Below are 25994 nucleotides of genomic sequence, written 5' to 3' on the forward strand. Positions count from 1 at the left end.
GCAGGATCCTTTCTTTATTATCCACAAAGACAAACTGGTTTTACGCACACACCCTAGGTTTTCACCTAAATTCATATCTAAATTCCATGTAAACCAGTCCATCGAGCTTCCGGCTTTCTTCCAGAACCCGCAAAGCTCGGCTGAGGTGAAACTACACACCCTTGATGTGCGTAGGGCGGTCCTCTACTATGTGAATAAGACCAGACCGCTAAGAAAAACAGATCAACTGTTTGTCTCCGTAGCTACAGGCAGAGAGGGGGATCGCGTCTCTAAAGGCGCGATCTCGAAGTGGATTATCAACTGTATACAGCTGTGTTACTCTCTTTCTGGAAAAACTCTGCCTTTTACGCCAAGGGCCCATTCTACTAGAGGCATTGGTGCCACTCTGGCTTTCATTGCAAATGTTCCCCTCGACACCATTTGCAAAGCAGCTACTTGGAGCTCTATTCACACTTTTACTCAGCATTACTGCATTGACACTCATTCCAAGACAGATACACAAGTGGGACAAGCGGTTCTAAGACACCTGTTTGCTCATGACCCTTCTCACATCCCACCTCCTTCTTCGGGTACTGCTCGCTAATCTATGCACAGCATGTGATCTAAGCAGATTCCACAAGCCTCAGAAGGGATACATTACTCACCGTAATCGTATTTCTGATGCTTGTATCTGCTTAGATTCACATGCGACCCACCCTTCCTCCCCTCCGAGAGAAGGCGCATGATTGCTTGTAGTCTTACCTTTCTGTCTATCTGCTTGGATTATCTGTACTCACGCTACTCCTCATGCTTCCTCATGTCAGGAAAAAAAATACAATCTGAGGATCCCAGACGCGTGAGGGATCTTGGGTACAGTGGACGTCACACTAGGGATAGTATTACTGGCACGCCTGTGTCGACGCCCATTTTCGAGTTTCGAAAAAGAAACTGTAATACTCCGCAGCTTCCACTAGATGTCGGCCTATGCACAGCATGTGAATCTAAGCAGATACAAGCATCAGAAATACGATTACGGTGAGTAATGTATCCCTTACTTGACTCTGCTTTTATTGGTTTGCATTCTCTTACACCTACACCATACCACTGGTGTAGTCATGTGTTGCACATGCTAATGTTTTACTTTGTATACCCCTTTACCATGTTTTTTTCTCTCCTTAGATATCACCTACTATGTGTAAGAGGAAGCATACGTTTCATCGGCTGCGCATGCAATGGCATCCCAACGTTCCACATTGGAATGTCATTACATCCTCCCCTCTGAAATGACAGTTGGCAGTTGTATAACTGACATTTTTGCGCTGCTACTGTTGTCACTAGACCCCCACAGGGTCTTGTATCCTAATAAACCTATATCTTACCTTCTATGTGGTTGGTGTTTATTGATTACACTTTCCATTTGCCAAGGGAGGTGAATTGAAAACAAGCAACTGTGCTCAGCAGACTAATCAAAATAAAGGGGGGCTTAACCATGCAGTGGCTCAGTAAGCCTCAGAAAATGCTGAAGGACCAATCCAGGCAGCAACATGAAATCCTTGCCAGAAAAGGGTTTTCTGCCCAATCTAGTAAGCACATTTCATACGTGCTCCTTAAAGGCCTTTTATGGTTTCAATATCTCCTGCCAAATGGAACTAAATGTCTGTAATTTTAAATGCATGTCACCAATTGGATGATCTCGAATGTGCCTCGCCACTTACTACAAATACCTTTTGGTAAATGCTATTTACTTGATGTGTGTTCCTTTGCAGTCTCGTAATTGGGCAAGCTTTGTTTTGCAATTTCCTTCTCATATAAGCATTGGTTTTACAGTGTGCCACCACCTTACATTCAATCCCTTCAATATAGAAGTGCCAGCTGTCTTTACTGTTAATAAAGGTTCTTCAACACACTGTCCATTTTGGAATGCCTCCCTGCAGTACTCGGGCAGAAACATCTAGGCAACTTTCTGGCTTGTCGTAATCTCCTAACAAGTTGTGAATGACAGAAATTGTGTTGATAAGAGCATGGAAACCACTATAAAATAATGAAACCTTTTCTTTTGTCTCCAACAATTGTACAGACGACGCCTTTCATGGGTGCAGTGGGCCTCTCTGATGATTTTATTCCTGTCCATCGTGGCCATAAATGCAGAGACTGGGAACATTAAACCTGATGCATCGGCCCCTGATCTTCATCGGCATATTCTTCCAAGCCCCTCCAAGGGCTGCCTTTACATGACCAAAGCTGTTAGCACAAATGGAGAAACAGGAAGTTTGGTACCAGACCCTGTGACAGAGACTAACTGGAACACATGGGCCCTAAAAAAGTTCAGTATGGGTTTTGGCCATTTCCTAATAATAATACAGTGTTTTATTTCGGCGCTAGCCAACATCTACAGTGAAAAGATATTAAAAGAAGGGGACCAACTTAAAGAAAATATATTTATACAGAACAGCAAATTGTATGTTTTTGGTGTTTTATTCAATGGACTGATCCTGGGTCTTCATTCTGAGAATCGTAATCAAATACAATCATGTGGATTTTTTTATGGACACAATCATTTTTCTGTTGCTCTTATTTTCATAATGGCATTTTCAGGTTTATCTGTGGCCTTCATTTTGAAGTTCCGTGACAATATGTTTCATGTTCTCACAGCGCAATTAGCTACTGTAATTATTACATCATCATCTATTTTTGTCTTGGACTTCAAGCCATCGTTGGAGTTCTTTTTGGAAGCTCCAGTTGTCCTCCTCGCTATATTCATTTATAATGCCAGCAAGCTTCCAGATTCCAATTGTATTCCACTGGAAGAAAAGGTTAAATCCCTGGATGGAGGCGTTTGGGAGCGCTCTTGCGGGGTAAGTACATAACTGTTGTAACATTTGTTTTTCTTTGGATCACCACTAAATTGCACATTTCTGACAACTAAACTAGACACACACTTTACACTCATACATGCCACACTGCCATATGCATGATTTGCAGATGTTCTGGAGAAATATAATTTCAAAGCCAGAAAATGTTTAACTCAGTTGTCGGAATAACATGTACTCATTCATGATTTGCACCTAATATCAAATAATTGTTGGATACTATGTCATTATCGCATCATTATAATGGCATGTAATTTGATTGCGTCACAAGGAGAACCATACCCAAGTAATTCACAGAAGTACTGCTACGTTCTGTCCCCATGCCTCCCTACCTTTGGCTGGCTCACTCTGCTTAGCAGACAATTTAAAAAGATGCTGAGGACTCGGGTGCGGGGAACAGCTCCGGACGTGTCCGGCCCTTGCATGCTCCTCGGCTCCCAATCACCAGTTCCTTTCTCTGCAAGGTCGAGTAAGCTGAACTCACTGCAGCTCATGTCTGCTGACGCCAAAATAAATATTTTTCTGACGCGCACCGACTGTTTTCTTTGGAGCTTTTCTGCAGGTTTGCCTATGCCCCATTTCTGGGACCACACTCCCTGCCACTCTTGTGGTGATCTCCATCGTCTTTGCTTGACCTTCCTAGGGCCATACCAAGAGTGACCGCTTTGCAATCATTGCAGCACACTTTTCCTTAGGTAGCTTGCATTGAGAGTAATGTGCTAGGTGAGCTTTTTGTTTGTCCTGATGCCCATTGTTTCCAAGACTTCATTAAAGGTAAGGCTTGGCACCTCTTCAGTCAGGCTCCCTGCAAGTGTAACCAGTTCCCTAAGGCCCAATCCGTCAGGTTCAGTTAAAGCAGGGGTTGCCTCGATGTCCAGCATTCGCGGTCTACTACTGACTCTGCTAAGAGATTTCCTCTGGCTGCGCTAGCTTCTGGACACGGATCCTCTGAGGGGCTAGGTGGGCCTACAAAGCCCTTGAGGTCCAGCGAAGGGAGCATTTCTGATGGGCAACAACCTATCCAAGCCCATCTTAGTTTTTCATCTGTCGCCAGTCTCCATTGGGCCCTCCGGTTCAGAGCTAGACTTCCCCCTAACGGTTATGGCTTTGCATCACATTTAACTCCTGCATGTTTTGGTCAAAAAGATGGCCCATCAGCATTCAAGGGAAGCGATCCCAGTGTGACAACACTTTTAGCAGCCCAAGCCCCTGAATGTGGGCACTGAGCTCTTGGCAGCAAACCCTCTGGAAACAACAGTCTCTTGCACCTCACGTGGCCCAGTAGGCGGTGACAGGGGAGACTTAACTGGGACCCATGTGGTGTTAGTTCAATGGTCCTCAGGAGCGACCTCTCAGACGTGGCTCTGACAGGCTCTATGCCCATGTTCTATACATTTCTTAAACAACGTCTTTCCCTCGCAGGCCTATTCCCATGGCAAAACAAGTACATTCCTTCATGGAAAAAGAGACCTCTTTCACGGTTAAGCTTATGCAGATCATGGCTACTCCTACCATGAAGGAGTTCTTCTGGGACATGAAGGACGTGATCCCACAAGCACAATCCCACAAGCACCACAAGGCATGCCGTCCTCTTCTATCTCTGTATTGGTGGCCACAGCTAATGAACTATGCAAATGATGCTATTGTGTCCACAAGCCCCTGGGTTACCCAGACTGTGCTGATAGTCCTACTGTTCCACAGGTGCCTCTGGTAGTGACATCCCACCCAGCCCCCCTTTCCCACATGCTGGGGAAGGGGAACCCACACCCCAACCAGGGTTTTGAGAGGGTCATGTGGGCAATGGCGTTTTTGGGCCTGCCAGTTCCAGCCCTGGCTCCCTGGTTGGCTTTAGTGCGCCAGAGCAAGCTTTTGAGGACAGGGGTCCCCATGCAACATGATGTGATTTGGGAGGCCAAAAAGGCATGAAGTAGGCCCAATTTTATGGTAGCTAAAGCCAAGCGTCTGGAGGCCAAATACAGACTTTGAATGGATTGTGTCCTCCCACATATTCCTCATTATTGATATTCAATATCCAGCTTCAGCTGCTTCTGATTCTTTTTTTTCACCAAGGGCGCTATGCGTCCATGCAGTCGACTTCAGGCCCTCCGTCTAGAGGATGTCATCGAAGACATATATAGCATGCCCCACACCAGTTGGCTTCAGTTCTGTTTTTCCAAGTAAGTTTACGCTTCGAAGAACTACACTGCACTTCAGTTTCCTTTGCGAAATATACAAAAATGTCTTCGCCTTCGACACCGTCTACCCCAAAAACCGGTTTTAAGAAGTGTCAAGACTGCGGTTCCAAGATGTCGCTACACAATCTGCATCGAGTATGCTTGTGGTGTCTCGGTGTTGAGCACAAGACTTCGGCATGCTTGAAATGTCAATCGATGACCGGAAAAGCTCTGAGGGAGCGCAGGGGGAAATTTGCGGTAGGTAGAAATGCTAAGAAATCCTCCTAGAGTACGCCATCAAAGAAACCACCTTCTGACGATGCGAGAGGTGACTCTCCTCGAAGAAAGAAGGCAAAAAGGTCCAGGTCAAGGAGTGGCTCCCACCACTCCTAGTTATCGTCAAGGAAGTCGAAGAAGAGGCACCAAGTCGCCCACTTAGACGTCCTCCTCTGACTCCTCTGCTGAGAAAGCTAAATCCTGTCCCACTAAGGTCTCCACTCCTGCTGAATGGTAAGCATTCGGGTTCAAAATGCTCAAAAGCTTTGAAAAACAAAAACCCTTGACCTGTCATGCTCCTACTGCGCCTTCTAAAGCTGGTAAGGAAAGGGCTCGAGCCAAATCCTGCATGCCTTCGAGCCCCGGACGAAGGCCAGATCCGTGTTAAGAGCCGTTGAGGCCTCAACACAATGAAAAATCATCAAAGGATCCTTTGAGTCACAAGTTGGAAAATAAGTTGAGGTTGTTGACGCCAGCTACACCATCGACACCAGCCAGCCCATCGACATCAATGGCTCCATCGATGCCATTGAAGTTTAAAACATCTTCATCGAAGAAATCGCCGACTCCTCGAGCTCGAAATCTTTGAAACCTTAGACACCCTTACTAGAGAACTTTCCCTCCTTTATCAAGAAGGGATTGCTTGTCCTACGTTTATGAGGACAATGAGCCATCTGATAATGATGCGCCACTTGGGTTACAGTATGGTACCCCAAATGTTCCTGATAGTTTTATATCACAGGAATATAGGCTAAAGGACCTTTATGAAAATGTGCAAACAGCCAGTGGAGTGGACACTTTACCAGAATTAGAATTTGATAAGCCTGAGTCTGATGAACATACAGATGTCTCATACAGGCAATTGATGTCTAAGGTAGTAGATTACCTGGGATTGAGCAGACCTGCCCTCCCCTTCGAGCAGGATGATCTAACCGACATCATTGATAAAGGTCTGCAAAAGGATCTGATGTTACCTTTCCACATTGTCCTTCAGAAACGGGTGAGTGCCTATTGGGATACGCTGGAGTCAAGTCTGGCAGTAAACAAGAACTTGACAAGAAAATACCACCCATCGAGTAGTGACCCCAACTACTTATCAAATCACCCCAGCCCCGAATGTCTCGTGGTGCAGGCAGCAACCGCAACCTCAAAATAAGCAGCGTATCCAACTTTCCAACCGGATAGGGATGACAAAAGGGTAGATGCATGGGCAAGAAAAGTATGTTCTGCGAGGAGCATTGCTCTTAAATCAGCCAACTCCATATGTGCCTTAGCAAAGTGTTCATACATTCTATGGGACTGCATTTCTATGGCGGCTGAGCGCATTCCCGAATGGGAAGGAAGTGACGGTTTCGTGGCCATTGTTAGGGACAGCAAGGAAGCCATGTGTGAATCTCTTCAGTCCAGTCTGGATTCTGCTGACCGCATCAGCAGAGCCAAGGCGGCAAGCACTGTAATTCGCAGATTTGCGTGGTTAAAGAAATCTTGATTTGCCCTGGGCGTGGAGTCTAGACTCCTTAACATGCCTTTTGACGGGTTTCATCTTTTTGGCAGCAAGGCTGACGAAAGCCTTGAGAAGCTGCAGACCTTGAAGGCGGCAGGCGAATCTTTGGGTGCCGCTATTAGGCAGCCTCAGCCTTTTCGTCCCGGTGGCCCTTCTTAGAGGGGTAGATCCTTTCGCTACTACTTCTCCATTGGAAGAGCGAGAGGAATGGCTGGTCAAAGAGGCCAAAGAAGATTCCCTCATGGGAGAGGTGCAAAGCCTGCTCAAGCAGGGGCATCTTTACCAACAGCCACTGTTTCAGCCACCTCAAAACCTCAGAGGTCTTGAGTCGCGACACCCCAGTGGGAGGCAGACTGTCTGAGCATCTGCAAGAATGGCGAGACATTACTTCGGTTGCTTGGGAATTAGAAACCACAGCCAAAGGTTACTGCCTTCCCTTTGTTCAAAGACCTCAACCATCCACCGGGCAGCCATTCTTTGAAGGTTCCAGATCCACTCCTTGTGCAGGAAATTGTGAACCTGCTAGAGAAAGGTGCTATAGAGCTGGTACCTGTAGCGGAGAGAGACAAAGGATGGTACTCACCATATTTCCTAATCCCCAAGAAGGATGGAGGAAAGAGACCCATCTTGGACATGAGATACTTGAACAAGTTCCTTAGGGAAGGACAGGTTCAAAATGTCACACTTTCTCAGATCCTTCAGGCCCTCCGACTCCAGGATTGGACGGTGTCATTGGACCTTCATGATGCTTATTTTCATCTGCCAATTCATCTCAAGCACAGGAAGTACCAGCGTTTTCGCCGTTGGCGGTTCTCATCAATTTCGAGTTCTGCCATTCGGGCTGACCTCTGCCCTGAGGGTTTTCACCAGACTGATGGCGCTGGTGGCAGCGAGTCTCAGGATAGGGGAGATTCACGTCAGGGTGGGTTCTCCCCAACAAGTCCCGGATCATCTCAACGTCACCTGCCACTCTCTTCACAGACTGGGATTCTCCCTCAATTACAAGAAGTCCCATATGACACCATCTCAAAAGCTCCAGTTCATTGGGGCCGTATTGGATACATCCTTGGGGAAAGAGCTTGCCACCCGATGTGTGAGGGCTCAAGACATTCTGCAGATGGTCTCCCAGTTTGAGTACCCCGCGTCTCCCGGCCTTTGACTTTTTTTTTTTAACTTTGGTTTTATTAGTAGTTTTTAGAAGGAAAAAACAAACGGCAACGCTGGGAGCGTTGTTATCATCACTTTTAACATTGTCATAAAACCCCCAGGTTCCCTCCCCCCCCTCCCCCCCCACCCCAACTCCTCCCCTCCCCCCAGATCAGAGTCACTTCGCAAGTCGGACAGCTGGGGCTGTCATCGTAGTTCATTGTACGTTGCCACAGAGGTATGCTATGCTCTCACGTCCAAATTGGCTGGATGGGATCCGCTGTCTCCCGGGTCCTGGGCTACTCCTACATCCTTGGTTGAAGCATTCCAAACCTACCCCCCGCCAACTCGCCAGAGTGTTCTCATGTTGTCAGTGGGGGTCCCAACCCCATGCCCCATAGACCCCATACCAGTTAACCTGAAAGGAGCCCAGTTCATTATTTACCATGGCCGTCAGTTTATCCATTAAGAACATGTTTTTGAGTTTCTTAAGCCAGTCTTCTTTGGATGGGGTCTCTGGGCTCTTCCACCTTTGTGCAAGGGCCACTCTACCCGCCCGTAACATCGTCTCCCACATTCTTGGGTACCTATACAGTTCAGTGTCCTCCGGGGGGAGGCCCAGCAACATCGTTAGGGGGTTGAGTGGGATTTGTTCCTCGGTGACCTCGGCCATCCACCCCCGTACTTTCTCCCAGAACTCCTGCGCCTTGGGGCAGGACCACCACATGTGCCCCCTCGACCCCACTTGGCCACAGCCCCTTGGACACCTGGGGGACACTCCCGAAAACATCCTGGACAGTTTCAACGGGTCCCTGTGCCAACCCTGTAAGATTTTGAAGTTGTGTTCCATGTCCGATGTAAATAGGTTCCCATGGAATGCTATCTTAAAGACTTTGGACCACGCCTCCTCTGTAAGTGGTTCTCCCGCCAGGTCATCCCAAAACCCTCGGAACCCTCTTCTCCCCTCCAAGTTAACGGTGTTCAGTATTCGGTACATTTTGGAGACCGCCCCCTTCCTTGATGTGGCCGTGTCCAGAAATTTTTCGAAGGGGGTCAGCTGTCTCCGAAGGTTCTGGCCCCATGATTGGTCGCAAAGGATGCCTTTCAGGCGTAGATATTCAAAGATTGAAAGGGACTCCCGCCCCAGTGCGTCTCGCAGGGCCTCGTATTCGAGGAACTCGCCCTCTTTGAACAGTTGTCCCGCCCATTCCAGACCCCCGTCCGACCAGGACTGGGCACTCCTGAAACCTCTGCTGCCTAGTTTGAGAGGGTGGCCCCAAAGCGATGACATTGGAGAGGGCCATGTCGTGAGGTATGAGGTTGTGGGTCCCTCTTTCCAGAGTGTCCAAAGTATTCCCAGGGTTGGGTGGGCTTTCAGTTTGCTAGGGATGAGTCTGCGCGGCAGCCACAGGAGGTCGCGCACTTTCAGAGGGTGGGCATCCATATCCTCAAGGTATGACCAGTAGGTGCCCATCCCCTCCTTCATGTGCTCCAGCAAGACCCGCAGCTGGGCTGCCCGGTAGTAAAGGAGGAAATCCGGTAGCCCGAACCCGCCCTCCTCTCTGGGTAGTGTTAGAGTGGCCTTTCCTGTCCTCGGGGCCCGCCCTTGCCATATAAACTCGCGGATTGCTTTTTGTAGATCGCGGAGCAGCTGGGTGGGGACCTCCGTTGGGAGTGCGGTGAATAAGTATAGTATTCTCGGCAGAACGTTCATCTTTATCGCTGTCATGCGCCCATACCAGGACAGAATCATCCCACCCCATCTCCTCAGATCTGACGTAACCCCCGCCAAGGTAGGCCCATAGTTCACCGGGGCCAGTCTCGAGAGATCTCTGGTCAGGGTTACCCCCAGGTACCTGATGGAGTCCTTCCCCACCGCAATCCCCGCACACCTGTCCCGGGGGTCCAACCTCGGGTCCTGGACCCTCATGGGTAGGAGCTTTGATTTTGCTGCATTTATTTTTAGTCCCGAGAACTGCCCGAAGGCTGTCATCAGCCGCAGTAGGGGGGGGAGCGAGGAGCTGGGCTCCACCAAGTATGCTAGGATGTCGTCAGCGAACAGGGAGAGCTTGAACTCTACTTCTCCCCTTTTGATCCCTTTGATGTCGGGGTGGGCCCGGACCGCTATGGCCAGAGGTTCCATCGTCAAGACGTATATTAACGGAGAGAGTGGGCACCCCTGTCGTGTTCCCCTCGTGAGGGGGAATGGGTCAGAGAGTTCCCCATTCACCTGCACTCTCGCTGTTGGGGCTTCATAGAGGGCAGAGACCCAGGTCCTGACGTGAGGCCCGAAGCCCATTCGACGGAGGAGGAGTTGCATGTACCTCCACTCGACCCTGTCGAATGCCTTCTCGGAGTCCAAGGAAAGCAAACTAGCCTCTAGGTCTGATTCCTGGGCATAGTGGATTAGGTCAATAGTCTTCCTGATATTATCTGAGCCCTGCCTGCCCTTCACGAACCCCACTTGATCCCCGTGTATTAATTTGGGCATTATCCCCTCTAACCGTGTACCCATCACCTTGGCTAGGATCTTTACATCTATGTTTAAGAGGGAGATCGGGCGGTAGGAGGAGCAGTCAGTGGGGTCCTTTCCTTCCTTGGGCAGTACCACTATGATGGCTCTCATCATCGTTTCCGGCAGGGTGCCCCCCTCCAGTACTGCATTGAACACCCTCGCCAGGTGTGTGGCCAAAATCGACCGGAACCTCTTATAGAAGAGTACTGAGAACCCATCTTCCCCCGGGGACGTTCCCGCCTTCATCCCACCGATTGCATTCTCCACCTCCTCCTCTGTGACCCCTCCCTCTAGACCTCCTGCCATTTCGCCTGTCAAGGACGGGATCTGAATGGAGTCCAGGAACTCCTCAATCTGAGTGTCCTCCCCGGCATATTCTGAAGAATATAGTTGTTCATAGTAGCGTCGGAAGGCCGCTCCTATGACTGGGGTGCTATGGTCTAGTGAGCCCTGTTCGTTTCTGATCGCCCTCACCATTCTGCTTCGCTGGACCTCTCTGAGTTTCCAGGCCAGGATTTTATCGGCTCTATCCCCCTTCTCATAGTATTTTTGTTTCACTAGCTGGAGGTTGCGCTCAGTTTTATGCAACAAGAGATCTTTCAATTGGAGTTTGTAATTTTCTAGGGCCGTGATCTGTTCCATAGCCAAGGGTGCCTCCGGGGGGCCTCCCGGCTGGATCTGTGCGATCTTTTCCCTAAGGGATTTTTCTTGGGCCTCCCTTTCCCTTTTTTTCTGAGCCCCCATTCTTATGAGAACCCCGCGTAAGGTCGCCTTGAAGGCGTCCCACAGCACGTGCGCACCCACCTCGCCATTGTCGTTCAGCTTAAAGTATTCCACAATGGCGTCCTGCACTTCCTGCACCAGGACGTCGTCCTTCAGCAGGGAGTCGTTGCATTTCCATCGCCCTTTTCTGCCACCTCGCCATTCCCCTATAATGGTGGTACGGACCAGGTCATGGTCGGACCAGGGGACCGGGTCTACCTCATAGCCAGAGACATATGGGCGCAGGGACTCGTCTACCAGGATGTAGTCTATACGGGAGTATGATGTGTGGATTGCAGAATAGTATGTGAAGGAGGGGTGTTCTGTCCTAGGGGTCGGGATGGTGTCCACTAGGCCCAGCTCTGTGTTCGCCCTTTGGAAGGAGCGGGCCATCATTTCGTCTGCAGCCCTGGTGGGTTGGGATTCCAAGCGTTTCCTATCAATTTTCGGGTCCAGGACCATGTTAAAGTCCCCCCCCACCACCATTGGCCCGCGTACGAATAGTTTCAGTCTGTCCTTCACTCCCTCCCAAAATTGCGCCTGGCCTTCATTGGGGCTGTACACAACTGCAAGTGTTAAAGGGGAGCCCCGCAGGGAGCCCCTCGTCAGCAGGAATCGTCCCTCTGGGTCTTTCAGTGAGGCTTCTACTTCAAAGCCAATGTCCCTCGCTAGCACTATGGCCACCCCCCTTTTCTTGGTCTTGTGGGAGGCGCTGAGGACTTCTCCAACCCCCCCCCCTCGTAGCTTTGGTTCTTTCCCCTTTGCCCAGTGCGTCTCCTGAAGGAAAAGCACGTCTAGTTTAGCCCTCCTGAATTCCCTGCAGACCAGGGATCTTTTGGTGGGGGTGTTCAGTCCCCTCACATTGAGGGAGCCCACGCCCAGGGTAGGCAGATCCTCAGCCATTTTCTAAGAATAACCAGCTACCGGATAGCTGACTCGTGGCACTTTCCTTGTCCGGCTCATTTCGTGTTATCCTCTGATCTCCCATTTCCCTTCCCCCCCCCCTCCCCCCCAGGTGGTCCTGTAACCTTTCCCCAACTGACCCCTGGTCCCCCCTGTGAACGTAACAATATCAACAAACCCCCTACCCCCCTCCCCCCACCCCGGCGTCCAGCCAAATAGTTCTACCATTGTTGGTAACTGGCCGGACCACCAGCCTACCGCCTCCTGCTGGGTGAATATCCAAATTAGAGCCTCCATGAGCCCCCCCTACCCCCTCTCCCTCCCCTCAATGTAACTCTCATACTTGCTGTTCCGGGAGGGTCCACAAACGTTCGGACCCCATGGTCCTGGAGCCCGGCCTGTCTGCAGGCCGGAACAGATGGTGAGTCCCCGTGGTGAATTCTTTACACAGTTCCCCCGAGGCTGATGACGCCTGCCGTGAGATGCCTCAGCTCCCTTCCTCGCCCGGGTCCGACAGTCCCGCTCCACCCTGGCCGGGATCCGTGTCATTCCTGTCCGTCGATGGGGATGGAGGGTTCAATTTTTTGAATTTCCGTGGGCCAGTCTTTTTTCTCCTCTCTCCTCGTGACCGGCGCGCTCTGGCTTCATCCGCGGCGAACCCGGAGGGTTCCCTTCGCGGGGTCGGGTCCGTTGTATATTCCTGTATTGCTCCCCTTATATCTTCCTCTGTGATCAGGTTCACTCGTTGGCCTTCGTATTCGAACATGAGGGAGAAGGGGAACCCCCATCTGTAGCGTACCCCCTTTGTTTTCAGCATCTGGGTCAGTGGGCGGCACATCCTCCGTTTGGCCAGCGTGTATGATGAGAGGTCCTGGAAGATGGCCACCTGAGCGTTGTTATAGGTTATCTCCCTAGATTTCCTGGCCTCCTCCAGGACCTTCGCTTTTTCAGTGTAGTAGTGGAAGCGGACCAGAATTGACCGGGGGCCCCCAGCTCTTCCCCCCGCTCTATGGATCCGATCAAACGTCGGTTCGGTTGTCATCTCATCCGAGAAGAGGAGGGTAATGATGTCCTTCACCACCCTGGTTAAGTCTCTTTCCGTCTCCCCCTCCGACTCCGGCACCCCGAAAATCCTGAGGTTGTTCCTCCGCTCTCTATTTTCAAAGTCGTCCATTTGTCTTCCCCTCTCCTCATCTCTCTTTTCCAGGGCCGTTAGTCTCAGGGCCGTGTCCAGCTCCTGGGTCGCTGCTGAGGACTGGTTGGACTCTAGTTGTGACAGTCTATCCTCGACTTTGTCCACTCTGCGGTCCATGTTTTCCATTTTTTGGGCGATGTCTGCCCGCATGTCCCTGATCTCCTGCAAGACCGAGGCAAAGCCCTTTTCCATGGTGAGGGTGGGCAGGGGTGGGGTCTCGGAATGAGACATGCCGGCCCGTTGGTCTGGGTCGCTGTTCTCCCTGCTGGTGCCTTGGTAGCGGTACTCCTGGAGGGTATGGCGCCAACTCATTCGGTCCTCCTGCTTCTCCCCTCCGCTGATGCGTCCCTAGGGGTAAGGGACAGAGCCCGGTCGGGGAACGCGCTCTCTCGCCTTCTGGTGTGGCCCTCTGTGGGGGGCCTCTCGTGGGCGGGCACTCGCCCCACCGACCTCCGGTGGGGGCCTCACACCCCCTCCCCCCCTTGTGGCCTCTGTCTTTGGAGGTAGTTCTTAGGGTGGGGGGGAGCGGCTATGGTCGTCCAATCGCGGTTTGTTGGGGGGCTCTCAGGCGCGACTCCTTCAGCGAGAGCCCCCAGGCGGGCACTCGCCCTGGGGTTGAGCCCAGGGGCCTCCACCTAAGAGAGTGATGGGCTCGAGGGTACTCTCTTCCAATAGATTTGTGTCCCCCCGCGTCTTCCTGACTTTTTTTTTTTTTTTTTTTTTTTTCCGGGGGGGCTCGCGAGGGGGGGGCGGGGCCGACTCGCCCCTCCGAGCCCACCGATGCGTCCCGCAGCTGGTCCCCCGGGGTCCTTGAGGGTTGCGTGGGGGCTGTGATGGGCTTCCCCCACCTACCTCGGCGCCGAGTTCGGGAGCGCGGGCAGGCCGCCTCTCCCTACGCGGGTCGCGGCCCGCGTTTCTCCCAACTCCTCAGCGGGGGACTCCCCCTCCGCGACGGCTCCTCGGCAGGGTGCCGCGGGGGTGTCGCCGGCGGGTCTTCTGCCGGGGCGCCGGCGCGCTCCGTGTTCGGGGGAGTGAGGGGATCGCGCGCGCCTCCGAATGCAGGCCGCCGCTTCCCCTCTCGATGGGTGTGATGCTGCCTGGAGCTCCCCGGGGCTCCTCCCCTCGGGCCGCGGAGCTCGTTCTCGGGCCCCCGGGGGTCCCCGGATGCCGCTCCTTCGCCTCGGGGGGCACTCGAGGTTCACGGGCCCCGTGAGCCGTAGATCTCTCGTGGGGGGGTCACGGGGGGGGGGGCTCAATCCCTCTTCGTGTCCCAGTTACGGCGGGAGCGGCGTGTTCAGGCTGCCATTGCCTGTGCGCCCCCTGGTGGCCTCTCGCCTTTGACTTTTTGAGGTTGCTCGGCCTCATGGCAGCCTGCATTTATCTGGTGCCAGAGGCTCGCCTGAGAATGAGATCCCTTCAATGGGGTCTCAGGACACAATGGTCTCAATTCTTGGGCAACATGTTAGACGTAATTCAGTTTCCAAGCAGGGTCACACAGTATCTCCTGTGGTGCGCCTGCAAGGACAACATTATGAAGGAAGAACCTTGTTGGCAACCATGGCCAGAGATCACAGTAGTGATGGACGCCTCACTCTTGGGGTGGGGACCCCATGCCAATAATCTGAAAATCAGCAGCCGTTGGTCTCCATCAGAGTCCAAACTACACATCAATCATTTGGAGCTGAGGGCAATCAGACTTGTGCTGAAGGCTTTTCTGCCCTCTGTTCGAGGAAAGAATGTCCTGAAAATGAAGGACAACACAATGGCCATGTACTACCTCAGCAACATTGGCGGTGTAGGGTCACTACCACTGTGCAGATAGGCAATGCAGCTCTGGTACTGGGCAATTCAAGAAGGAATCTCCCTGTCGGCTGTTCACCTAGCCAGAGAGGAGAACATGGCGGCAGATGCTCTGAGCAGGCAGAGCACAGTCTCCCGCGAGTGGGAACTAGCTCAGGAAGTCCTTCAAGAGATCATCACCCTTGAATAACCCCTCAAGTGGACATGTTCGTGGCCAGTGTCAACAGGAAGTGTGAACTGTACTGTTCCAGGGAATTTCCCCCAAGAGGAGCTCTAGGAGATGCGTTTGTGGTGGACTGGGAGTTTCTACTCCTATATGCGTTTCCTCCAGTCCCCGTCATTCCTCACGTGATTGGGAGGTTGAGAAAGTTTGGGAAACACATGATCCTAATTGTCCCGGATTGGGCCAGGAGGACGTGGCACCGGGACCTTCTGGACATGTCCATCTTCCACAAAGAGAGGACCTTCTTTTGTGAAAGTAGGGTCGGGTTCTCCGTCCAGAGGTGAAGACACTCAGCCTTCACGCCATGGTTTCTGAGAGGCTGAGATACAAAGATTGGGACCTCCCGGATGATGTAATGGTGATTTTGCTTTTGGCTAGAAGGCTAGCAACAAAGTCTGTGTACCACGCCATTGGAAATGTTTTTGCAGCTGATGCAGGGACAAGAATGTAGACCCTTTACTATACAAAACACCAGAGGTGTTATCCTTACTACTGTACCTAGCCAATCTGGGACTCCAGGTTGGAATAATTAAAGGCTATTTGGCAGCGCTATCCATCTTTAAGCGCTCGAAGAAACTGAAGAAACTTCATATTTTAAGATACCACTGGTGATACCATTTCTGAAGGGACTCACCAATGTGTTCCCGCCATCTCCTTTTCAGGTTCCCGTTTGGGTCCTTAATTTGGTGTTAAAATGTCTTGTGTGCACCATTTGAACCACTACATTCATGTCCATTAATGTTACTAACGTTCAAGATCATTTTGTTGGTAGCACTAACTTCGCCCGCAGAGTGAGTTAGTTGCAGGTACTATCATCTAAACCACCATTTGCAGTATTTCACAAGGACAGGGTCATCCTGAGGGTTAAGCCTTCCTTTTTGCCGAAGAGCATTTCAGATTTTCATGTAGGACAAAAAATTGTGTTACCCACTTTCTATCCTCGACCTCATCCTGGCAAGGAGGAAAAGCGGTTGCACAGATTAGATCCACACGGAGGTCTAAGCTTCTACATATCTAGATTGTCCGAACTTCGTCTGGATGATCAACTCTTTATAGGTTCTACAGGTCACAACTGGTCAGGCTGTAACAAAGCAGACCTTATCAAGATGGATTATTCTAACAATTTCAGAATGCAATTTCAGAATCAGGCTGGCGGGCAAAGATCCTTCGGACGGTTTGAGGGCCCATTCCACCAGGGGCATGGCTACCTCTTCAGCTCTGCGAAGAGGTGTTCCTATTAAAAACATTTGTGAGGCAGCTACGTGGTCCACAATACACACTGTCACAAAGCCATTACTGCCTTGATTATTCTTTAAGTTAGGATACAAGCTTTTGAAAAGCTGTCCTTCATTCTGTTCATGGAAACCATTGCTAAATTCTTACTCCCTCCACCAAAACAAACACTGCTTTGGGAGTCTATCAAAGATGAGGAATATGTGGGAGGACACAATCTATTCGAAGAACAAGTTACTTACCCCTGGTAACGTTCTTTTGACTGTATGTTCCTCCCACGTATTCCTCATCGCCCTCCCAGCCTACCCCGCAGTGGAATTTCCCATGCTATTGCAGCTTTTGCTCCTTCAAATTCGTGTTGATGTGGGTAGTTCTAGTGAAAGAAAAAAACAGAACTGAAGCCAACGGGCAGTGCGCATGCTATATATGCCTTTGATGACATAATCCTTGAGACATGGATGCACAAAATAATTTTTCCGTTGCAGCTCAAGTTGGATATTGAATATTAAAGATGAGGAATACGTGGGAGGAACATCCAGTCGAAAGAACGGCACCAGGGGTAAGTAACTTGTTCTTCTAGAGGACAAATGTGCCCCAGTTCATGGTGTTGGTGGCAGCTCTGGCTCAGACTAAACACTCATCAGCAGCATCCTCTTCAGTCCTTCTAGTGAGGGAGGAGAAACTCTTTGATTCCATTGGCAAGAAAATCAATGCCAACGCCTCGCTACATCTTCACTGGGCCAACACTGTTCCCATCCTTGTGGCATGCAACGCCTGGTTATGGCCCCTTAGAGTCTTCTTTTATTTCTCTGGATTCCTGTGCTCTTTCTTGCCTGTCCAGTCTGCGCCTTGAGGCCTGTGGGCGATTAGGCGCATTAAGAAGAATACAAATAAATAAATGGCGCAATGTAGCTGCGTTTATGGAATGGTTCCCAGAAGAAAAGGAGGAACTGTTTGTGACTGATGTGGCCGATGCCGTGTCTTTGACAGGCGACATGCTAGAAGCAGCAGCTAGCCATGTCAACATGGCCTCTGAGGGCATGTGCATAAGAGCTGATATCTGGTGTCTGAATTGGGTGAGGACCACAAAGATGTTCCAGGATTCTCTGGATAAGTTACTCAGCCATCCCTTTAATGCCACCCAACTGTTCCACATCACAAATGATGATGTCCACTCTAAGGAAAAGGCAGACAAATCCTTGACTGCAATCTCTAAGCCCATGTCCATGGCATCTTCTGCCACTGTGCACAAACAGGACAGGAGCAGGCTCTGCCCAAGGCTTTAGGGGGTTCCAACAACACTCCCAGGATAGTAAAGAGCAGCGATACTGTTATTCAGGACCATGACCCACAAGCTGGCCAGGAAAAAGGGGTTCTCTCTCTCCCCATCCCATTCGACCTCTGACTCCAAGGCAAAACAAGCGCAATTTCAGATGACCCACCTCACCCCAGTGGGAGGTTGGGTGACTCTGTACCACATTCAATGGAGGCAGATCACCCACAGTACTTGGACCCTCTGTGATTGCGGGAGGATACTGGCTCTCTCTCTCTCCTGTCTTTCCCTCTAGCACTCCCACCATCGGTCTCTGTCTTTCTTTTCTTAGAGGCAGTGATTAACCTTCTGCTGGACTTCAGAATAGTGCAAATGGTCCCCAGGTCAGTGAAAGGTCTTGGGTTCTATTAAGTCGTTGGGGTTGATAAGGAAGAAGGATGCAGGCTGATTCTCAACCTATCCCAATTCAACCTCTACTTTCCTCCTGAGAAATTACACCCACACACATTCTGCCTTCTCTTCAGAAGGGAATCTGGATCTGCACAGTGCACCTGCAGGACGTCTGTGCACAATTTCCCATTGGCCTCATTGCAAGTACCTGTGGTTCTCCATTGGCTCCACTACAGGGTACTCTTCTCCCAAGTGTTGGATGCCACCATTCCCACCCTATAAGTGGAGATATCTCACATATATCCTTACCTAGATGACCTGCTAGCGAGGGCCCTGCCTACCACCTAAGGTGTTGGAGGTCATAGGGACGGGACTGGAAATGGTTTTCTCTCTAGACTTGTCCACCAACTGGAGGAAGTTGAACATCTTGCTATTCCAATGCCTTGCCTTCATAGGCTACATGTGGGATACACTTCTCGAGAAGGCCTGCCCTACGGACGACAGGATGAAGGATATGCCCCAGCTATGCAACAAATTCAGGATTTTCCGCGTCCCTGTTGATGCTGATGTTGCAGACGCTCCTATGCCTCAGGTCCTCGCGTGTTCTTGTAGACCAATTCGCCAAGCTCTGCATTATGTGGACATAGTTAGAATTGGCCCGCCATTGGTACCTGAATGTTTACCCCCAATCAGCCTTGATGCTGTGACAAATGTGGTCAATTCGTCCCTTCTCCCCAGAGGGGAGCCAACCCCCTGTGAGGCTAGAGAGGTGAACTTGCTCTGCAAAACCCTGCCTAGAGGTTTGGGCAAGCAGGACCTCACTGGGAGCAACTGTTTATGACTTTATGCCACCGAACAGTTACACTTCTATAATTTATTTTCCTTTACCTCAAGATAATGGTGGTTTCTGTTTGGTAAATGAGGAACACACACCCTTTTGTTGTGATGTGTACTTAAGCCAAGAGAAGTGTGTACGAGAAATTTCCTTCGCTGGGCAGAGAGTGTGTCCGACGCAGAGACACACCTCTGTTGAAGGGGCGTCCTGGCTGGGCAGGGTCAAGTCCAAATTCAGAGACATGATGAGGAGGGAAGCAAGCCGCAGGCTAGCCGGACATAAGAACGCTGGCATCCCGTCCGACTGAGCAACCAGAATCGGAGGCAGCAGTGGCAACAGGGAAACCCTTGTTTCCTATGGTGGTGCGACCGCAAAGAAGCAGTGGTTGGCCGGGGGCCTTGCAACAGATGCTGAGACCAGACCGGTGGGGAAGGAACGAATCCCCAAGCTCCATGTACAATGGACGGCAGCGATCAAGGAATGCCCCCGGCAGAGAAGCAAACGCTTATTCGGGTAAAGTACTGTCCAGAGGAACGGACATTGTATTTTAAGTTTGCGACGAGGCCAGAGGAGCCTGAAATTCCCAAACAAACATACACCCGGTATAAAGCAGAGGAATGATTGGAGGAATACTTTGAAGTAAGAGAGTATAAGAGGTCACGGGAGTCTGAGCATCCCAAACAAACAAAACCCTGGTGGGATGCTGGGGAAGGAAATCATAAATACAGTCAGTCAAGAGAAACCGAGAGGTTAAGAAAGCCTGAGGGACTGAATGGAGCAAACGCTCCACACACATAACGGAAGACAGGGAATATAAACTTGTTGTATATAACTTAGAAGAACCTCCAAGATTAAAGGGGCTTGAGAAACAGAGTGGCAAGCACTCTGGTAAATCTGAAAGACCGCAACATATCTCCTTTTTATACCAATTGGGGAAAACGAGGGCATGAGAGCTGCAGACCGCGAATGAGGCAAGTGCCTTATGTGAATCGAGTTGAAGTAAATGAGAACATTTTTGTATCCAAGTTGGTTAAGGTAGCAGGATTACAAAAGCTTGAACAAATCTGTGCAAGCAAGTCCCTACCCCAGTCTTGAATCTGATAAGGAACGCACCTCGGAATACTTGAACTTTATTTGGAACTGTTGAGAAACCTCCAATGGTGGGCCAGGCAGACGCCTAATATGAGACTGTGTCCTGGTCTTATTATTATTATTATTATAGTTATCGGTCGCCTCCTTTCTGTTTATTTTTCTAAATGGTAGGGCTAGTTTACAGTTCGGATTCGGACAAAAGACTTTTATGTTGGACTTTGACGTGCACCCTTGTTTTTAGTTTCAAAGATAGGCAAATTTCCTCCTAGAAACAGGGCAACATAGGTGTTTTCTTTTTATTTAAATAAAAACATGTTCAATCATGGCATTAAGTCATCTGACTCCGTCTTCTAGCTCGCCGCAAGGCCTATTTCAGCAGCAATCTGGGGGGACCTTGACTGGTGGTCACAGAAAACCAATCTCTCCATGGGCACCTCCTTTCACACCCCAGATGCTTTCAGGTTGATCATGACAGATGCATCTTTTAGGCACGGGAACTACACCCGGTCATCTGAAATTAATCAGCCTTTCCTCTACTCCGAATAGGACACCACAAATCAACTTGCTAGATTTGAAAGCAGTATGGCTGGTTCTTCAAGCCGTTCTGCCTTATGGTACAGGCCATTGACTGCTGGGCCTCTCAGAAAATATAACGGCAGTATCGTATGTAAATAAGATAGGGGGAAGGAACCCGATATCCACCCCTGGGTAGGCTAGCCATGAGGCTATGGGACTGGGCCATTCAGAATATCCTGTATATGCAGGCCAGCAACTTGGATGGGTCTCTCACTGTTCAGGCGGATGATCTGAACAGGCTGAGCAACTTCCCTCATGAATGGGAGCTCATCAAGCAAATCTTAGCAGAGATTGTCAGATCACATGGCTGGCCCTTGATTAGACCTGTTTGCCTTGGAATGGAATGCCCAGTGTCCATTCTGTGCATCTCTGGGGTTAGCAGAGGGAGCCTAGGGGTCAGCTGTTGAAGGTCTGCTCTCCCATTCTTCTGGTGAGCAAGGTCATCCACAGATCCAGGGTGGGCCTTGCACTGCAGAATGCTTTTAATAGTCCCATACTGGCTCAAGAGATTTTGTTTTTCAGATCTTCTGAAGTTGACAATCCATCCTCTGCAGATTATTTTGATTGAGAACTTTATCAGCCGACCGGAGGGGAAGCTTATTTATCCTTCTCCTCGCTCTCATCATGGCTTTTTGGTTCCTGGGGACCTAGTCTATGGGAAATGTGTGCTCTTGGAGACGTGCATGGCAATTCCAGTAAACAATGTCAGTAAATTGATGATTGTGTCATTAGGCACAGTATAGGGTTACTAACACACTTTCGACAGCACTGGATCTTTTGTCTTTCATCTCCAGCCTTGCCTCTTCAAGATTAAATCTAAACTCCTGGAGTATGTACTTGTCTGCCATCAGGGCATACCTTAATTCAAGACCCTCCCTCCAGAACCAAATTGTCAAGAGGCATTTCAACAGACTCGCCAGGCTTTACCCGCGTGTACGTCAACCCTAGGCCCAAGTTGGATCTTAACTTGTTTCTGGTCATCCCTAATGCAAAACCTTCCACGCCTATGGACTCAGTGGACTTAAGGTTCCTTTTTCAGAAGACAGCATTTCTTATCACACTCTGGCACATTTGGGATTGAAAGCTCTCACTTTTCATCCAGTTTTTCAAGGACAAGTTTGTGTTGCTTACGCAGCCCTCCTTACGCTCGAAGGTTGTGGCTGACTACTACCCATAGCACTAATGGAGCAAAGCCCAAGTCAATAAGTCTCGGGATAGCCCTTCTCTGAAGGACCTTCATTCCCCTCTGGTCGGGGCCAAAGCGGCGTTTCTGGCATTTCTGGCATTTCTGTGGCATGTCTCTCTTGCAGACCTTACAGGGCTACTACATGGTCCATGCCTTACGGGTTCTGCAGACACTTCTCTGTGGACTTTAGCTCCAGGGCAGGTTTGGTCAAATGGTTTTGAGGAACCTCTATGGTGACCCCCTCACAGGAGATGGTTTTGTGGTTGTCATGGTTTGTCTGGCAATACTTTTTCTGCCACCCTCTCTTCATCAAGATGCTTTGGTAGTCTCGTAAAAATATGGAAAAAAGGGGACTGGATGTAGGAGTAAAAGTTACTCACTGCAGTGATATCGTACCCCTAGTCTATAGTCCTCTTTCCTCTTCCAGTCCTCTGCCGTCTCTGCTAAAAAGGTACCCCTTAGCTTTTAATTATTGCCGTGAAAGGTACTAGAAATTGGGAGCTACGGAGCATGCAAGGGAGGGGCCAGTGCATGGGTGCATCCTTGCAGTCACCCTCTGAATCTTTTAAAATTATCTGCTGTACAAAGTGCTTGAGTTCCATCCACCTAGGGACAACATCACTAGGATTACAGTCGTCACTAGAGAGATTTTTATTTATTTCATCAAGCTTCAGCTCGGCCATACAATGTCCACAGTTTCAAACACTAATGGTCTACTCATTTGTATTCTACAATACAAAGGTTTTTGGAATGTTTTGTTGAAAATGTGATTGTCATGTGCCCTGTTGTGTCCTACCAATGATTGAACATTTAAACCTCTACAATAGGGCAAACATGTTAGTGCACAGCACTGTCATTGTAATTTGATTTAATTTTAACATTTGTAATAGCCAAGGGATCATGAGCCGACACGAAAACCATTTTGAACATTTCTAGTCATTTTATTTTCTCATTAAAGGAATGCGTGGATGGCTAGACCCAGTTTATAGGGTTGTTCTGTGCAACACATGATTTGTGTTTCCACATGGTTTTTCACTTCCTTCAGGCCTATGCTCCTTAGTCCGTCCCTCTTTCTCCTATCTCTGGGTTGCCTTACTAAATGAGTTAGTTAGCATATTGGTCCTCCTGAATTTAAACCGCCAGGCATCAACGACTGGTACCCTAGGTCATCTGACTGGTTCAGGCATCGATAAATCTGGAGTAGATGGACCCCAGGCATCTTCAATGTTCCCTCCCCCTAGTCTGCAAAGTTTCAACTTAGAGCTGGGAGAGAATTCCTCTTGCCGGGTTTTGTCTGCGTTCGCATCTTGCCCTTTTCTGGTCTGGTGTGTTAGGGCCCTCAGAATGCATAGAAACCCACTACATAGTCCCCATATTGCACCATTCATTTAGAAAGAGGAATTGGGTATTCTGCAAAAAAGGATTTCTCAAGCCCATTTTCAAGTTACACAGTGAACTGTATGACAAACTCTGGGGAAACCATAAGACTAGGAGGATATCTTTTGGTGAGCAGGAGGCTCAGGGAACATTGCAATCCCCCGCACCAGCCTCTGACTGAATTCTAGGGCTCCTCCTCTAGTCACTAGTTTCTGTTTGGTTTCTTGCTCTTTCTCCACCAGCATAGGAACCCCCTTTAGGTATTATGCATCCTTCTTCCCACATATCCCTTCTCTTCTTTCCTCCTTCTGGACTTCTGCCTCTCGCTTCTCATATGTTTATAGCCGCCATTTCTCTGTCTTCTCATTCCCTCTTCTTCCTCTATCTGTGGGCCCTCTTCTTCCTTCCCCTTTCATATGGGTGCTTCTGTACTTCCTCTCTACCCTCATTGGGTGTTTTTCTCCACCTCTATTCTCTCCCCTCTTGCTAGATAATTCTTCTTCACTGCCCGTTCTCTCTGGCTCCACTCTGATCACTCCTTTCTCTCTCATCCACTTCACTCCCTTTGTGGTTGTTCTTCCTCTGTTTAAAACTGTAATTGGGTTTATGAAGAGGAAATCTGCGGCAGCTTTAGTCTCTGGGACATGTGAGCTGATTGATGTGGAGGTGAACCAACTCAATTTTGCTCATGTGCATTTGCATGTCATGAGCGAATACCGCAGCTCTGCATACCACTTGAATAAGAAGGAAATCATCTTGAGAGGGGCATTGCTAGCGCCCATGTAAACAAGCAGCCCTTCCACGGAGCTGCTGCATGATCCTGTGGTAGATCCTTTGCAAAACACCAAAATTTGCCGTAAATTTCAGGATATGATGGCCAAATAATCTGAGAACAACATACGTGAAAGAAGTACAACAGCGGGCGAAGTGAGCCGAGAACGAGCGGTCCAAAAAGTGCAGCCGTGCCTCCCAAGATGGCGGCTGGGTCCCGTGCGAACTGTTAGCGCGACTCCCAGCCGGCAGACACGGGCGAGGATGACTCCTTGGTGGCCCAAGCAGTAAGAGTAGTGATCTTCAGCAGGTGGGAGTAGCCTGGAAGACGGGGGACCACAGACTGTACAGCTGCCGTAGCCGACACTCCCCGGCTGAGGGTAAAGCGCGAGACCACCGGAGAGCCCTAGTGACACAAGGGTAAGTGGCAAAGGAAGGAAAGGACCATGAGCGGAAGGGCAGACGCCGGAGGAGTGATCCATACCGCAGACTTCCCCAAGGCCGGGAGAGAGCCTGATATGGCGCGCAAAGACCCGAAAGCAGCATAAGGTCCTGCAGCACCCGGTGGCAGCTGGGGAGACTCCCCAGCACGCTGCAGCAAGAGAGCCCCCGCTGCTGACGAGTGTGACAGGAGGCAGACGAGTTAGGGAAAATAGCGTATTAGAAACAGTTGGCAGTATAACCTCCGGGACCAACGATAAGGAGCAGATTGGTTTACGATGGGGAGTGCCTGACTCTGACAAGGCAATCGGCAGCATTGATCACAGAGGGCCACCTAGACACTGAATACTGGATACTGCTCCCCGTGGATATGAGATAGGGACCCTGATTAATATCAGTGAAAACTGCTGGGGAACGTGTGCACTGGGTGCTGTTGAGACACAACAGGAAGAAAGGAAGATTATCCGTGGTCATTTGGCATGAGAAACATACTGCACAAGAGGGGAACAAAGTAACCTGGCCCTTTTGCTGACACAACGCTCCAGAGGCCCCAAGGGAAACGTCTGGGCCTCAAAGCGGAGATGGCAGTGGGAGTAAAAAGCTGCGGCACCACCACTACCAGTCAACATAGGCAGAACTCGACCACTGATGGCAGACAAGAACCGCAAAGCAAAGGGCAAGCAGACAGTCATGGAAACCTATATTACAGCGCGACAGACAGACCAGTGGGAAGCAGCTGGACTGTCGCAGGTGGCAGCACAGCAAGAAGGCCTGATACTGGCTGCAATTGTCGCACTGAAGGTAGCGATGGAATACAAAATAGATGCAGTGATAGTAGATGTATGTCTGCTGCGACAGGATGTGCGCAACCTGGCTGATAGGATGGGCACCGCAGAGCAGCAAGTCCAGGAGAACATAGAAAACATTACAAGTTCCCAGTCCCACGTGGCAGACCTGCTCGATCGGGTGAAGACACCCGAACACAGAGCGGATGACACAGAGGGGAGAGCCCGCAGGAACAACATACGGATACTCAGACTACCATAAGGAGAAGAGGGCAGGGACCCTACAGCCTATATTGAAAGCTTTGTTACAGGAGGTGGGCCCGGGGGAATCGACCCACGGTTTCACTGTGAAAATAGCGCTTAAGGCACATATGAGGAGACCTCTACTGGGTGCACCTCCAAGGCCCATGATAGCAAAGATCCTAAATTGCAAAGCTAAGGAAAAGATCTTCGCCTTTTCTAGGGAGGGTGGAGCCATCACTAGAGGATCGGCGAAATTAACAATTTATCCTCATTAAACTGCATTGGTTCAGTGACGAAGGACATAGTTTGGCCCTACCAAAGAACGCCTGAGGCTAGCACATCTACGGTATATGCTGGTTTACCCCGCCAAGCTGAAGATATTACATAATGGGAAGTCACACTTCTCCAGCATTGGATCTTTCATAGATTCAGATGCTTGAATATT

At 49.9% G+C, this 25994-nt stretch overlaps 1 protein-coding gene across 3 annotated transcripts in view; it reads left to right on the top strand.

Moving 5' to 3' along the window:
• Positions 1-25994, top strand: part of SLC35A5 (solute carrier family 35 member A5) — a 540034-nt gene that overhangs the window by 296273 nt on the left and 217767 nt on the right. For all 3 annotated transcript variants that reach the window (XM_069636487.1, XM_069636486.1, XM_069636488.1), the window contains exon 6: positions 2057-2834. In XM_069636487.1, coding sequence (XP_069492588.1) covers positions 2057-2834 — 778 coding nt within the window. The remainder of the gene's footprint in view (positions 1-2056; positions 2835-25994) is intronic.

The sequence above is a fragment of the Ambystoma mexicanum genome, chromosome 7p, assembly GCF_040938575.1.
Source record: "Ambystoma mexicanum isolate Mex_15411 chromosome 7p, UKY_AmexF1_1, whole genome shotgun sequence".
Taxonomy (NCBI): Eukaryota; Metazoa; Chordata; class Amphibia; order Caudata; family Ambystomatidae; genus Ambystoma; species Ambystoma mexicanum.